This window comes from Sus scrofa, chromosome 6 (assembly GCF_000003025.6).
Source record: "Sus scrofa isolate TJ Tabasco breed Duroc chromosome 6, Sscrofa11.1, whole genome shotgun sequence".
Taxonomy (NCBI): domain Eukaryota; kingdom Metazoa; phylum Chordata; class Mammalia; order Artiodactyla; family Suidae; genus Sus; species Sus scrofa.
In genome coordinates this window covers 165,740,315-165,756,986 of record NC_010448.4, presented here as the reverse complement: position 1 = coordinate 165,756,986, position 16,672 = coordinate 165,740,315, and the positions used below count along the sequence as shown (strand labels likewise).

Here is a 16,672-nt window from a genome sequence, read left to right as displayed (position 1 = left end):
AACTTCTGATGTAATCCTGACACCCCCCCACCTCCCAAAAAAGCACATCAGAAAAACGCTGTTTCCCAGAACTCTGACGGCAGGAGGCTAGTTCCAGGCCATGCTGGACAGTGTAAATGGCTGGACAATCCCAGTTTCGTCCAGGGGCCCTTCTTGGGCTCAGCCTTGTGGGGTCTGGGCCCATCCTGTCGCTCTGCCGCTGGCTGCAACTAACATGGCCGGGTAAGTGCAGCTGGAAGACGCCAGCTTTTCCCGAGTCCGTCACTGAGGAGAACAGGGAAGATGAAGCGTACAGATGGAGTGAGGGCGAAGCAAGTTCAAACGTCTCTGTCTCCAGAATGAAACACTTAGAACCAAGAGACCTCTAAGACAGAGGAAGGGTCTGAGTGAAAAGAACGAACTGCTATGAAGGAAGATACTGTGGGAATAAATTTAACAGAGTATCTACCAAAAAACAGGAGTATCTACCATGTACCAGGTGCTTGTTCTACTAGTTTATTTAATTCTTAATCCAATCAGGTATAGTTATTATTTCCAAAAAAATTTGTTTTTGGTCCTTTTGTCTTTCGAGGGCCCTACCCACAACATATGGAGGTTCCCAGGCTAGGGGTCCAATCAGAGTTATAGCCGCCGGCCTACACCCACAGCCACAGCCATGTCAGATCTGAACCGCATCTGCAACCCACACCACAGCTCATGGCAATGCCGGATCCTTTAACCCGTTGAGCGAGGCCAGGGATCAAACTTGCGTCCTCATGGATACTAGTCAGATTTGTTTCCACTGAGCCACGATGGGAACTCCCAAATTTTCAGAGAATTCACTGACATTAAGAAAGTTGTGGGAGTTCCCGTCGTGGTGCAGTGGTTAACGAATCCGACTAGGAACCATGAGGTTGCGGGTTCGGTCCCTGCCCTTGCTCAGTGGGTTAACGATCTGGCGTTGCCGTGAGCTGTGGTGTAGGTTGCAGACGCGGCTCGGATCCCGCATTGCTGTGGCTCTGGCGTAGGCTGGTGGCTACAGCTCCGATTCAACCCCTAGCCTGGAATCTCCATATGCCGCGGGAGCGGCCCAAGAAATAGCAACAACAGCAACAACAACAACAACAACAACAAAAAAGTCGGAAAAAAAAAAAAAAAAAAAAAAGAAAGTTGTGTAATTTGTCCAAGGCTATTCAACTGGTAAGCAATACAGTTTTCCAAAATGCCTCTAAAAAGAAAATCCAAGCAGGTAAGAGAAAGAAACAGCTAACCCAACTGGAATGGAAATTAATTTTTCCATGTACTGATGAAAATCTAAAGATGGCTGCTTACTGTATAGCAGAAATTGATAGAAGGTGTAAGTCAACTATAATAAAATTAAAAAATAGGAGCTCTCTGTCCTAGCTCAGCAGAAACGAATCTGACTAGCATCCATGAGGATGCAGGTTTGATCCCTGGCCTCGCTCAGTGGGTTAAGGATCCAGCATTGCCCTGAGCTGTGGTGTAGGTCGGCAGCTACAGCTCTGATTCGACCACTAGCCTGGGAACCTTCATATGCTGCACATGCAGCCCTAAAATAAATAATATAAATTTAAAAAATAAAGATGGCTGCTTATTCAGACTAAATATCAAAGATGAGAGTTTCTCCAAGTTGTAGAGGGTCACCAAGATTTCTTGCCTTTTTTTCATTAAAAAATTTTTTTTTTGCTTTGTAAGGCCGTACCTGCAAGGTGAAGTTTCCAGGCTAGGGGTTGGATTAGAGCTACAGCTGCTGGCCTATGCCACAGCCACATGAGATCAGAGCTGCGTCTGAAAGCTACACTGCAACTCACGGCAATACCAGATCTGCCACCCACTGAGTGGATCCAACCCGCAACCTCATGGATTACTAGTCAAGATTTGGTTTCTGCTGCACCACAGTGGGAACTCTGCCCTTTCTTTAATTGCTACCTCAGGGCACATAAACAGTCAAGTTTCTGCCCGCAGCAGCATGACAGGTTTGCCAGACAGTGTTACACACAAGAGGATACCTACATCTCTGTACAGCTTTATTCCAACTTAATTTTCAATAACTCCAACACTGCATTATATAGCTCACTGCTCACTAGAGAAAACCATTACACCCTATACCCCTTAATTAGAGGCATTATACATGTATTAATCCACTAAAGTGAGGCACAAACTATTATGCATAAAATAAGCTCCAAGGAGTTCCCGTTGTGGCTCAGCAGTTAAGGAACCCAACTAGCATCCACGAGGACACGGGTTCGATCCCTGGCCTCGATCACCGATCACCGGGTTAAGGATCCGGCGTTGCCCTGAGCTGTGGTGTAGGTCACAGACGCCGCTCAGATCCCACCTTGCTGTGGCTCAGGTGAGGGATGGTGGCTACAGCTCCGACTGGACCCGTAGCCTCGGAACTTCCATATGCCTCCGGTGTGGCCCTAAAAACAAAACAAAGAAGCTGTATATCTGTATCTATCTAGTGTAACGTGAGGACTATAGACAGTATTTTTATAATAACCATGAATGGGAGTATATCCTGTAAGAGCTGTGAGCCGCTGTGTTATATACCTGCACCTCACATGATACTTATCAAACCTTATTTCAATAAATATATAAATAAAATGAAGGGAGGGGTGGGAAAAAAACCATTAAAGTGAACCACATTATCAACTAGTTTTCTTTCTAAAATACCTTCTCCTTTCCTCTCAATTCCAAATCAACCCCAACTCTCCACCTCAGCTGATTCGCCTTCTCCTGGACTGAAGTCAGAAGTCACTGGATCCACTGTTAGGGATCAGGTGTGTGGGCTTATCGGATGCAAACTATGGCTCTTGGAATGGATTTACAATGAGATCCTGCTGTGTAGCATTGAGAACTATGTCTAGATACCTACATTGCAACACAACAATGGGAGGAAAAAATATGTATGCATGTATATATGTACCTTGGTCCCCATGCCGTACAGTGGGGGAAAAACAAACAAACAAAAACCCAAAGGCGGCAGCACTGGATCCAAACTGTTCCCAATTCCCTTCTTTGGTCTCGAGTTCCCGAGAGAGTGTCTTCCTTCCCACCATTCTACAATCTGCTCATTCTCATTCCTTTGACAGTTTATCAGTTATTTTTCCTTTGTATCTTGAATTCCATTCTTGCTAATAAGTTCTTTCATTTTATTTGCAAACATGCTAAGCCACCTTATTGAAACTGGGAGAAAAAAAACTCAAGGACTTATTTTCTTTTAAACTACCATCCTCTTATTGCCAAGCGTATCTGGGCAGGTCAGTTATCTGCTGTCTTCACTTGCTCATGACTACGTACCTATTAATTCCCTACGACACCACCGCAGCACTCCCACCTTGTCTTCCTCTTACACTCGGAGGCCAGCTTTAAACACTTTACAGAAGACTGTCACTCACCTTTTCTAAACCTGCCCCTCCCTCCCGTCGCAAGTCCCTGATGCTTGGCTCTCTTCTCACCTCCTGCATGCCTTCCAGCCTTTTCAGCGGAAGGCGGCACATGCAGTGCTCTTCTGCTATAATCTGTTCCTAAGTGAATTTCATTGGAAAAACCAGTTACTTTTAACTGTTTAAATTGTTAAAAGCATGTAACTCGAGTGACCCCTAAACTCTCCCCTGAGCCTTTATGCAGACTTCCACCATGCGGCCTTCGTCTTCCTTCCCCCCACTTCCCTACGCCCAGCCAAGTTTACCCGCTTGTCTTTCCCCAAATCTGGCGTGTTCTGCCTCCTTTTTTGGGGTGGTGGTGGGTAACAAAGAGTTACTTTGCCTGAACACCCCACCTACTTGCTCCCTTAGCAAAGTCCCACTGTTTTTAAACTAAATTTGTTGACTACTTGGGATATGCCAGCAGCATATTCCAAGTACTTAGACTGGCATGCAGTGTGACTCCACAACCAGAGCCCCCGTCTTCCACGCTTTTTATCCTCAAGATGGAAGGCATGCTGGGGCAGTGCAAAGAGCCCCGGTCCCAAGTCAGACAAACCTAGTTTAAGAATCTTGACTGCGTAACTTTATTAGCAAGGTAACCTCATATTCCATAATTTCCTGTATCCTAGGATTAAAGTGGAGGGTATGATATGGGTAAGGCCTAGTGAGTGTCCTGGGACCTCAAAACAGCTCAGCATGGCTTCATCTGTGAAGACCCCGAGGGACCCCTCTCGGCAGGGCACTATATATGAACATACACGGGTATTTGTGGCCGCACTGTGACTCTAAAACCAGAATCCTCGTCTTCCGGAGAGCATGTGGAAGCTCCCGGGCCAGGGACTGAACAGCTGCAGCAATGCCGGATCCTCGCCCGCTGCACCACAAGGGAACATCCTAATTATTTTTCCGTCTGTCTCTTCACCAGACAGCAACTCCCGAGAGGACTCTGGCTCTAGCGACATGCAGCTCTCAGGACAGACACTCAGTGTTTCATCACCGCTGAATGCCTAGAGCAAACCACTGGAGAAATCCACACCTGCCTACCAGCTACCTCATCTCTCCTGCCAACATTTTTACATCCAAGCATCTTAGAACCATTCTCATCAACTTCTCCTGGACACTGCCCTCTCTTCTCCAACTCCAGTGAAGAGGTTCGCGCCACCCCAGTTTTCTGGGGACGAATGTTCAGCGTGCTGCTTTCCTCCTCTGTCTACCTTGCTGCCCACTGTGTGTCATCACCACCGCCCTTCGCCGCCCACTTGCATCATGCCTGTTCAGGCTTCCCTAACTTTCCCAAGGACAGTAAATAGCACCCTCTACATTGGTCTTAATCCTTGTCACTTGTCCTCCTCCAAAAATTTCTGAGAGCCTGAAGATATGACATCGTCTCACTCATTTGTGTACTCGTCTGTACTCTTCACAGAATGCTTACAGACATTTCAAATGAAAGAACACGTAAAAAAAACTACATAAATTCTATCAGAGCTACTACCAATTATCACTTACAAGAACCTCATAAAATTTTCTTTTACTCCTCAAAAAACCCTTAAAAGACAGGCACTACCACCTCCATTTTACAGATGATGAAATTGAGACTTAGGAACATTAGAAACTTGTCTGAGGTCTTTTCACAAAGCAGCAGCGAAGTGGAATCTGTGATCTTCGAAGCCCTGCTGCTAATTTCCATGCTGCAGTTTCCTTCTTTATGGTAGCTGCTCTTTTCACTGAGTTCATATCCTTTCACTTCTATACCAAGGGAATAAGTATTCTAAACCTTTTCCGAAAATAATTCCACTTTGCGAGTTCCCATTGTGGCTCAACAGTTAACGAACTCAACTAGGTTCCACGAGGACGCAGCTTCAATCCCTGGCCTCACTCAGTGGGTTAAGGATCCGGCATTGCCGTGGCTGTGGTGTAGGCCCGCAGCTAAAGCTCGGATTTGACCCCTAGCCTGGGAACCTGCATATGCTTAGGGTGCAGCCCTAAAAGAGCAAAAAAAATAAAAAATAAACAAAAAAACCCCCTCCACTTGTCAATCAGTTCTCCCACTAACGGGCCATGATCCTTTGATGACCTTTCAAGTCTATTTGCCAGCTGACCCCAGGGACTTCCTCCCACAGATGTGCTTTCATCCTTTCACTTGATTTTACCACCACCCATACTGTTTCCTTGAACTGACAAGTCTCAAACCCATCCACCCAGATTTCTGTGATTATACACCATTTTTTACTATCTCTGAACTATAATTCCTCAGTCTTCCTATGTTGTGACTTTCCTAGTATTTATGAAGTGTTAGGGGAGCTGTGGTGCAGGTCGCAGACACGGCTTGGATCTGGCGTTGCTGTGGCTGTGGCGTGGGCCGGCGTCTACAGCTCTGATTAGACCCCTAGCCTGGGAACCTCCATATGGCACGGCCCTAAAAGACAAAAAGACCAAAGAAATAAATGAATAAGTAAATAAATATTTCCTCTGCAAGTCTTATTTTCCTATTCTTTTCTTTTTTTTGGTATAAAATTTTTAGGGCTGTACCTGCAGCACACAGAGGTTCCCAGGCTAGGGGTCGAGTGGGAGCTCGACCACAGTGGCTGCCGACCACAGTCACCGCAACACCAGATCTGACCTACACCGCAGCTCACGGCCGCGCTGGATCCTCAATCCACTGAGCGAGGACAGGGACTGAACCCGCGTCCCCACGGATGCCGGTCAGATTCGGGTCCGCTGAGCCACAACGGGAAGGCCCATTTTCCTACTCTTTACTCTTCTGCTCTCCTCCTCCCCTTAGAGATGGTATCTACTGAGAGCGTCACCACCGCTAGGACAATGGCTCTCAGCCTCGATTCTGACATTTCTCCAGTATTACCAGGATATTTAAAACGGCTCATTCACTGTCCCTCAATTATGCCTAGTGCTTTCCACTTTCAGAACTTTAATGCAATCACCACTCTAATTTGTAAGATCCCCCCATCCAAATCTGGATTAACCTCCACAGGTCAGTTCAAATTACAGTTTCTCAGTAAAATTTTCCTTGATGTGAACATCAAGTCTAAGCAGATCCTGCTCCTCTGAACGGTGTAAACAAGTGTGTTTAATTAATTTAGTTATTCCAAATCTGTTTATGATTTGTTTTGAGGATCTGTTAGTATTTTATTTCATACATAATCACATGACCTTATGTGAGCAAGGCCAGGGAGGGGTCGAACCTGCAACCTCACGGTTCCTAGTCGGATTTGTTTCTGCTGCGCCACGACGGGAACTCCCTTATGTTGTTATGTGTTATCATCCCAATTAGACCTTCAGCTCATGGAAGGTCAGGACCAGTGTATTTCTTTGTGTTGCTCTTAAGCCCCAAAGTGCTTGCACATAGACAAAGGTGCATTAATGCTCAGTTTTTCTTTTCTTCTCCCAATTGCAAAGTAAATTCTACTTATTTCCTTACAGTGGCTGGAATTTATTCAAGCGATTACCATGTGCTTTTGTGAGGGTTGTAGGGATATAAATATGAAGAGGACCTGGAGCCCTTAAGGAGATTACAACCACATGAAGCAAGAAACGCAATAAAGCATTATAAATATCGTGATCAGAAACAGGGCTATTCAATCAGAGATACAAGGCTTCATTAGATCTTTAGACATGGGTGATAGAAAAGGATTCAGAGATGACATAAACTTAGAGTGTAATTTCTAAGAGACGGAAAGTAAAATATAAAAGACGGATTGGCCTTAGGCTAGATAGAATTACACATGCCTCTGCTAAGGAGTCTGGGCACCCATGATTCAGTGTCATGAAAATCAGGAAAAACAGGTTTATGAGATGGTGCTAATGAGTATAAGAGGCCTACTAAAAATGGGTCACTGGCAGCAGTAAACACCTTGTAGACAGAATATAATACTACATATAACTTCATGGTACCAAACGAATTATCTGGCAAGTGATTCAAGAGGAAAAAATTAATTTACTAAATCTTTTTCTAATTTATTCCCCAACATTTGTTGTGTAAGGTTCTTACACTGATTCAGAATCATACCTTGGATGGAGGTGGTACAGGCTTAGGAACCAGGTTCTTATAGACACTTGGAACCATAGCGGACGATTTGTTTCCATTTGCATGGTGAGATCCTGGTGAGGTGAATGCAGCAGAGAAGGCAGCAGCAGGATCTTCTTTGGAAACTTTTTTGATGACTAGCATTTTGGAGGGTTGCTTGGCACTAGGTGGGTTTTCTGTGAAATACAACAGTAGAGACAAACGAATGTCCAACTTGTTGGTTAACACAAAGGATAAGTCATACAAAGGCTGCACTTTCAACAAAGCTTAACAGTCGAAACTAAGGGACAAAATTTCCTGGTGTGCACTTAACAGGTACTCTCAGAAGTGACACTACTCAGAAACTACAGAAAAAAAGGTAGCACCTGATTCTAAATTCATAATTAACCAAAAAGCCCAAAGGCACTAGCCATCTTTGGGGTTATAACACGTCTAGTGTATGGTGTCATCACTTAGGCAGAGACCAAATAAGAATATATCCAAGGTGGCCACTCCTGTGGGCACAGGAATGGAGAAACACGAGGCAACTGGAGAAAGGAGCCCGCTCTGGAGCCTTCTGAGGAAGCAAACTGGAGCAAAGCTATTCACTATTAACAAGGGGAAATGGTACCGCACTTGCCCTTCATCTTAGAACTGAAGAAAGATCCAAACCCAGCAGTTAGATGTGCTCAGGTTTTCCCAGTAAGACGCCTGGCTACCGAACATGTTAACGTAGGGACTAGGAGGGTACCATGTGTAAACACCAAAGATCCCGATGCCACAGGAGCAGCTTTGGTTTGAAACACACGGATCCATCTTTAAATGCTTATAAGGCTAGTAATTCCCAATATATACATATGGACGTGTGTATTGAGATGTTTCTTTCCCCTTGCCCTGAACAACATCATTTATAAGTGCCGAAAACACACACACCTGCAATCCCGCCCCAGCTCAGGCACTGGAACCTGGCTGAACAAAACGGTCTAGAGGATGTGGCATTATACAGCCTTTCGAGGAACACTTCAGCATTCAGTAATGCGAAGGAGTGCTTCCAACAGTTATGTCTACCAATACCACAGAGACACCTCTGACACATTAAAATTCAATTTACTGTTATGAGCAAATTAGCAACATTAATTAAAAAGTACTTCTTGTGCGCACTGTATTATTATTCCTTTACTCAAAGTCTGCTTCAAATTCCGGCTCTACAAGCTCTCAGTGGTCTTTTCTGACTCCAGCACCATCACATTTCAATGTTATTTGGGGGGCAGGCTAAGAGCGAAAGGGTATTATCACGTGCAAATGGATGAGATGAGAACGAGATAAAGAAACAAGAGATAAGGAGTTTTTGCTCCTCTCCCTGCTAAGAAATATTGAAAGTTGTGCCTTTAAAATGGCAAAATCTACCTACCCCACACTCCAGAAGGGGTTCCAATAGGTCTGCATGGCTGATTCTGTTTGCCGGCTTCTGGATTCAAAGAAGGCTAGGAAAAAAGAGTCATTAATGGTTGATACAGAAAGCTAATCCTTTTGGCATGTTTTACACAGTAACCTCCACCATCGAACCTATCAAACAATTCTATATCAACTACACTTATTTAAGGCTGTATTCAGAATTAATAAACAGGATGTTGAGATGCAAAACCAATAGGTCATATTAATCTCAGGCTCTGTGGGTTTCACTTTTTTTTTTAACATTTATTTTTTAAATGAGAGTTGCAATGTTTATTTCAGGCTCTCTCTCATTTTTTTTTTTTTGTCTTTTGTTGTTGTTGTTGTTGTTGTTGCTTCTATTCCTTGGGCCGCTCCCGCGGCATATGGAGGTTCCCAGGCTAGGGGTTGAATCGGAGCTGTAGCCACCGGCCTACACCAGAGCCACAGCAGCGCGCGATCCGAGCCGCGTCTGCAACCTACACCACAGCTCACGGCAACGCCGGATCGTTAACCCACTGAGCAAGGGCAGGGACCGAACCCGCAACCTCATGGTTCCTAGTCGGATTCGTTAACCACTGCGCCACGACGGGAACTCCCGGGTTTCACTTTTAATATTAAAATTAAAGTGGATTAAAAAATTTTTAAATAAAGAGACTAAATGTGCAAGTTCTCACAGGATATGTATGCCAACAGGGAGCAAGGACAGCTGAATGAACAAGAAAATGGATCACTTTTCTCAGACGTAAGGAGCACAATCTGGTGGGTGAACTGCGCAGCATCCACGGCAGTTCTCATGAGACTCTTCAGGGCAGAGGAACGTCACGTGTGAGGGGCTGTGCTAGGAACGCAAAGGCAGTTAAGACAAGGTATCCCTGCCAAGGGCCACAGTTCCACTTGCAGACAGAGAAGTACAACAAAAGGTTATTGAGGAGTTCCCATCGTGGCGCAGTGGTTAACGAATCCGACGAGGAACCATGAGGTTTTGGGTTCGATCCCTGGCCTTGCGTGGGTTAAGGATCCAGCGTTGCCGTGAGCTGTGGTGTAGGTCACAGACACGGCTCTGTTCTGGCGTTGCTGTGGCTGTGGCGCAGGCCGGCAGCTATAGCTCCGATGAGACCCCTAGCCTGGGAACTCCATATGCCTTGGGTGTGGCCCTAAAAAGCAAAAAAAAAAGAAAAAAAGGTTATTGAGGGAGGCTACAGTAAAAGGGAAGGAGCACGAAGGAATGAACAGTTTCGCGAGAAAGAGAAATGCTATCAGAAAAGGTTTCGTCATTAGAGGTGATGACTAAGTCCTTCAAGATGAATTCCACAGCTGGAAGAGGCTGATTCCAGGAACAAAGCACTCCACGAACACCACGCCAGGAAAACACTGAGAAGAAGAGACTATTCCGAGATCTGCGAATAGCTCAGCGTTAGTGCGAGGGAAGAAGAGGACCTTTCTTTGGGGAGAGAGATGTCTGACAAAGGAGGTTAGAGCCAGACTGCGAGGTATTTTTAAGGGAGATTAAATCTCATTCTTTAGGTTTTCGGATCCATCTCTTATGCAGCGCTAGCATGATCCGATCATTAGTTTACAAGTCTGGTAGCAGCTTCAAGGATTTATTTCAGGGGTTTAAATATCAACTAGGACACTGTCTGGAGACCAAGTTCACAGTACAACAGAGTAGCGAAGGCAACAGGAGAAGAGGAAGAGATGAGGGAAGGATGGAGAGATGTTAAGAGCGACAGGCGTACTTAACAACTAGGTGTACGGGGCTGTGACGATGACACTAGTGCCCAAACTTTATAACGTGCCACAGAGAAGGAAGATGGCTTTTCAGCACCAACGACTGTGGGATATTAAAAACCATAAGGATGGGAGTTCCCATCGTGGCGCAGTGGTTAACGAACCCGACTAATAACCATGAGGTTTTGGGTTCGCTCCCTGGCCTTGCTCAGTGGGTTAAGGACCTGGCATTGCTGTGCGCTGAGGTGTAGGTCAGACGCCGCTTGGATCCCGCATTGCTGTGGCTGTGGTGTAGGCCAGTGGCTACAGCTCCGATTCGACCCCTAGCCTGGGAACCTCCATATGCCGCAGGTTCAGCCCTAAAAAGACAAAAGACCAAAAAAAAAAAAACCCAAACAAACAAACAAAAAAAACACCTATAAAGATGCCCAGACTCCACTACAGAGCTTCTGAATCAAAACTCCCCATGAGTTGGACTTCAGTAAGTGTATATTTTCAACTCATCAAGGGGAGACCCACTAACATAGAAAAGAAATGTATACAAACTGAACTATTAACTCACTATAAAGAAAATGGGCAGGTAAATAACACTCTTCTGGATGAAACAGTACAGGCAACAGGCATCTCATGGATAAAAGCTTCGGGGTTTTTCTTTCTTTTTTAATGGCCACAACCAACGTCCTATGAAAAGTTCCCAGGCCAAGGACTGAATCTGAGGACAGCTGTGACTTACACTGAAGCTATGGCAATGCCGGATCCTCTCAACCACTGCGCCGGGTCAGAGATCAAACCCAAATCTCCGTAGTGACCAGAGCCACTGAATCGGGTTCTTAACCCACTGCACCACAGCAGGAACTTATTATTTATTTTCTTTTACTGTAGCTTATGTAAGTTCCCAGGCTAGGGGTCGAATTGGAGCCACTGCAACATCAGATCCAAGCCACACCTGCACCTTATACTGCAGCTTGCAGCAATAGCAGATCCTTCACCCACTGAGTGAGGCCAGGAGTGGAAGGTGAATCCTTATGGAGACTATACTGGGTTCATAACCTGCTGAGTCACAATGGGAACTCACCCCCCCCCTTTTTTTTTGCTTTTTAGGGCTGTACCTGTGGCATATGAAAGTTCCCAGGCTAGAGGTCGAATTGGAGCTACAGCTGCTGGCCTACACCACAGCCACAGCAACATGGGATCTGAGCTGCATCTGTGACCTACACCACAGCTCACGGCCACGCCGATCCATAACCCACTGAGTGAGGCCAGGGATCGAACCCATGTCCTCATAGTTGGGTTCGTTAACCACTGAGCCACGAAGGGAACTCCCTCCTTATTTCATTTTAAATAGGCCTGTGTTCTTCACATTCCATCTAGAGTTTGCAGAAACAATGTCCCTATTTAGGTGATATCTTTGATCCCTTTCCACTGATTTTCAAAAATAATAAAATATAACACAGACACAGAAAGCTGCACAAAACCTACTGGCACAAAGTTCTCAGAGTCACCAGTTTAAGCAATAGAAGATTACCAGCCAAACTAGAAACATTTTAGAAGCCTCGTTAAAAAAAATCCTCCCCCTTTAAAAAAATAACCATTCTTCTAACTAACAGTGATGACTTTTTTGCTTTTCTTTTACCACCCAAATGTATATCTCTCAAAACTATAGTTTTGTTTCCAAAAAATTTTCTGAATATACAGATTATTTTTTTTTTTTTTGTCTTTTTGCTATTTCTTGGGCCGCTCCCGCGGCACATGGAGGTTCCCAGGCTAGGGGTCTCATCGGAGCTGTAGCCACTGGCCTATGCCACAGCCACAGCCACGAGGGATCCGAGCTGTGTCTGCGACCTATACCACAGCTCACGGCAACGCCAGGTCCCTAACCCACTGAGCAAGGGCAGGGACCGAACCCGCAACCTCATGGTTCCTAGTCAGATTCGTTAACCACTGTGCCATGACGGGAACTCCTTTTTTTTTTTTTTTTTAAACATTATTTTTTAAGGGAAACTTTATTTTTTATTTTTTGGCTGTACCTGCAGCATGTTCCCAGGCCAAGGATTGAGCCTAAACCACAGCAGTGATGCCAGCGCCTTGACCACCAGGCTAGGAAACTGCTTTACAGTACTTTTTAACATCTGAAACCTCTGTATTTCCTATAAATTGACAGTCGGGTTCTAGAGGCTAGAGGATCTTCTCCCAGTTTTTATTTTGGCAAAGCCAATTACTTTCTAGTTTGGGTTCTTTCCTTCGGAGACACCTCACGTCTGGTTGTGCTTCCTGATGATGCTGGAAGACACTGAGGCCCACAGCCTGAAACTATTACTAATTGGCCACAAACTACAAAACACGAGCTTCCAATTTTATCATCTCTTTTTATAAGCTAGAGTACTTCTGTAAAAAGCAACTTCCAGAGTTCCTTTGTGGTATACAGCAGGTTAAAATTCTGGCACCGTCACTGCAGCAGCCCGGGTCATTGCTGTGGCATGGGTTTGATCCCTGGCCCAGCAACTTCCACAAGTCTCAGGCACAGCCAAAAAAAAGGGGGCGGGGCAACTTCCTCTCATCTATTTGGTGACTCTGATAAAATTTCTATGGAAAAGACAGAACACGTGCTTGTTTCTAAAGGGAGGTATCACTGTGAATCCACAGATTTAATCATCTTGATGGGATTCAAATACACGAAGATAGGACTTTCCTTCTTCTTTTTAAAAATTTTTGGCCAACCCACCGCATATGGAGTTCCCAGACCAGGGATCAGATTCAAGTCACAATTGCAACCTAAACCGCAGCTGCGGCAATGCCAGATCCTTAACTGTGCTGGGCTGGGGATCAAACCCACGTCCCAGGGCTCCCAAGACGCTGCCGATCCTGTTGCACCATAGCAGGAACTCCTGAAGTTATTATCCTTAACTGATGTATGGAATATCCCCTATCTGCCAGTGGAAACCTCTTCAATTTGGTTTCTGATTTATTTATTTAGCTGCGCCTGCGGCATGGAAAAGTTCCCAAGCCAGGGATTAACCCTATGCCACAGCAGCGACCCAAGCTGATGCAGTGACAAAGCTGGATCCTTAACCTGCTATGCCAACAAGGAAACTTCAGCTTCTGAATTATTTTGATACTATCCTAGCACTCTTTAATTCTCTGCTATAGTGTGACAAAACATTCCAAGCTTAAAAATACTGTCTAGAAATGGGATTTCAAGACCACAATATGAGCAGTAGGGATATTCGTTGGCATGGCCTTGGTCCATGTTTTTAGGACTTTTCAACGGACAGAGCCTGGAAATTGCGCACGTGCACGCACGTCCCTTTTGAAAGATAAAATACCTCATGACAAGGTATTTCCAATGTAAACTGAGTACCTTGGGGTTTTCACTAAACATCTTCTATTTTACATCTGTACTTCCTTTCCTCTGCACCAAGAACCTTGATTTTCAAGAACACAAGGTAAAGAAAGATAGTCAACCACTCTATCTCCTATTACAACCTCAGAATAACAACAGCAATAGTACACCACCAATACGATTAATAAAGTGTTCTTACACACTATTTCTCGGTGATCTTTATAAAGGAAGAGAAATCTGACAGACTACGAAACCCTTGTTTTCACGGTTTTCCCTGAGTACTGCGATGGTTATGTCACTGGTTTGTTCATTCAGCTTTGCTGTTGAAGTCTACCTCATTTTCTTTCTTTTATAAGTTAACGGTCACGTCCAGATGTCCACAGGGTATTTTTCATTTTTGCTTTGAGTCTAGTATTTTATAAGACCAAATCCTGGCTCTTCCGGCTGTCCTTTGAATTGGTAACTTTAAATCTTATTTCATAAAATTATTCTTGAGGAGTTCCCGTCGTGGCGCAGTGGTTAGGAACCATGAGGTTGAGGGTTCGGTCCCTGCCCTTGCTCAGTGGGTTAGGGACCCAGCGTTGCCGTGAGCTGCGGCGTAGGTCGCAGGCGCGGCTCGGACCCGCATTGCTGTGGCTGTGGCATAGGCTGGCAGCTGTAGCTCCGATTCAGCCCCTAGCCTGGGAACCTCCATATGCCGCAGGTGTGGCTGTACAAAAAAGGCAAAAAGACAAAAAAATAAAAAAATAAAAATAAATAAAATAAAATAATTCTTGAACTTAAGCTGTTTGTTTCTGTTTTTATTTTTATTGTGGAGGAGATCTTTTAGACTTTTTTTTTTTTTTTTTTTTTTTTTGCTTTTTAGGGCCGTACCCGCTGCATATGGAGGTTTCCAGGCTAGGGGCTGAATCGGAGCTACAGCTGCTGGCCTACACCACAGCCACAGCAATGAGGGATCCTAGCTGTGTCTGCGACCTACACCACAGCTCATGGCAATGACAGATCCTTAACCCACCGAGCAAGGCCACCGATCAAACCTGCAAGCTCATGGTTCCTAGTGGATCTGTTTCTGATGCGCCACGATGGGAGCTCTGACTTCCGTACCGATTTTTTTCAATTCTAAATTTTCTGTTTTTTTTTTTAAGGGCTGCACCTGCAGCATATAGGAGTTCCCAGGCTAGGGGCTGAACTGGAGCTGCAGCTGCCGCCTATGCCACAGCTCATGGCAATGCCGGATCCCCGACCCACTGAGCGAGGCCAGGGATACTACTCGGATTTGTTTCCACTGCGCCACGACAGAACTTCTTTCCGAAATCTTTTATTACTTCTTCCTCAAGTTCTAGCACTGAAATTTCTCAGTTAGGTTATTCTTATACCCTAGTTTAGTCATACTTTAAAAGAGCGGGTTGTGGAGCTCCCACTGTGGCACAAGGGAATCGGTGGCATCCTGGGAACACTGGGACTCGGGTTTGATTCTTGGCCGGGCACAGTGTGTTAAGGACCCAGCATTGCCACAGCTTCGGCTTAGGTTGAGACAGTGTCTTGCATCTGATCCCTGGTCTGGAAGCTCATGAACCAGGGGATGGTCAAAAATGGAAAACAAGAAAAATGAAAAAGGAGGTTACGGTTCTTATCTGTTCTGTGGACATGTCCCACAGGTGTATTCTGCATTGTGTGTAGAAGTGTTCCTCCGTTCCTGATTCTCGTGATGCTCTTACGTTGTTCATTTTTATGTGCTCAATTTTTGAGACTGTGGGTCAAGAGAGTTTTCTAACATCACGCTTTATAGCCCTCTCTTCTGCTGTTTCAAGGAGTGCTCAAAAATACGATGGCTTTTACTTCCTCTGATGTCCTGGCTCACCTTCCCCTTCCCACACCTCCCCTTTGTCTCTACGGCCTCCATCTCTGCAGCTCAACCTGGATTCTACTTCCCACAGTTCTGGCCTCAAGGAGGGGCTTTGTTCTGGAAGGGAATATTGCCTGGTTAGCATTAACAGTGTTCTATGACGTAATAACTCTATGTTGGGTATCTTTTTAACTAGGCTGCTTTGGGCTTCTTTTTTTTTTTTTGGTCTTTTCTAGGGCCGCACCCACGGCATATGGAGGTTCCCAGGCTAGGGGTCTCATCGGAGATACAGCTGCCAGCCTACTCCAGAGCCACGGCAATCGGGATCTGAGCCACATCTGCAACCTACACCACGGCTCACAGCAACACTGGATCCTCAACCCGCTGAGTGAGGCCAAGGATCGAACCCGCAACCTCGTGGTTTCTAATCGGATTCATTAACCACTGAGCCACGACGGGAACTCCTGCTCTGGGCATTTAGAGAATTTTCCTTTGTTAATTTGCTGGCATGCTGTCAGCAGAGAGCAAAGAGAGACTTTTGCTTCTGCTGCGATGTGCTTACTCGGCCGGCTCCTGCAGCACCCAGTTCCTGCCAAGCCAGGTGCTCAAGTACAAGTGAGTGCTGACTTGCGTGGTTCTGTAGCAGTGACGTCGCCCATGAATGAGGGACTCGAGAGGGCAGATTTCCGGCATGTTCCCTGAAGAGGCACCTTGGAAGGGCCCTGCCATTCCGTGAGCCAGGGAGGCCTTTTCCAGCAAGATCTCGGTTTCAGTCCTAAGGTGGAAGAGGGACTCTTTCTTGAGCACCTGCCTTAGCCCTGGGGTACTGGCTCCTGTCTGCCAAGAATATCTGCCAATTCTTTCTAATTCCC

At 45.5% G+C, this 16,672-nt stretch overlaps 1 protein-coding gene across 3 annotated transcripts in view; it reads right to left on the bottom strand.

Moving 5' to 3' along the window:
• Positions 1–16,672, bottom strand: part of GPBP1L1 (GC-rich promoter binding protein 1 like 1) — a 53,429-nt gene that overhangs the window by 5,406 nt on the left and 31,351 nt on the right. For all 3 annotated transcript variants that reach the window (XM_021096736.1, XM_021096735.1, XM_021096734.1), the window contains exons 6-7: positions 8,864–8,936; positions 7,456–7,649 (exon numbers count right to left, since the gene is read on the bottom strand). In XM_021096736.1, coding sequence (XP_020952395.1) covers positions 7,456–7,649; positions 8,864–8,936 — 267 coding nt within the window. The remainder of the gene's footprint in view (positions 1–7,455; positions 7,650–8,863; positions 8,937–16,672) is intronic.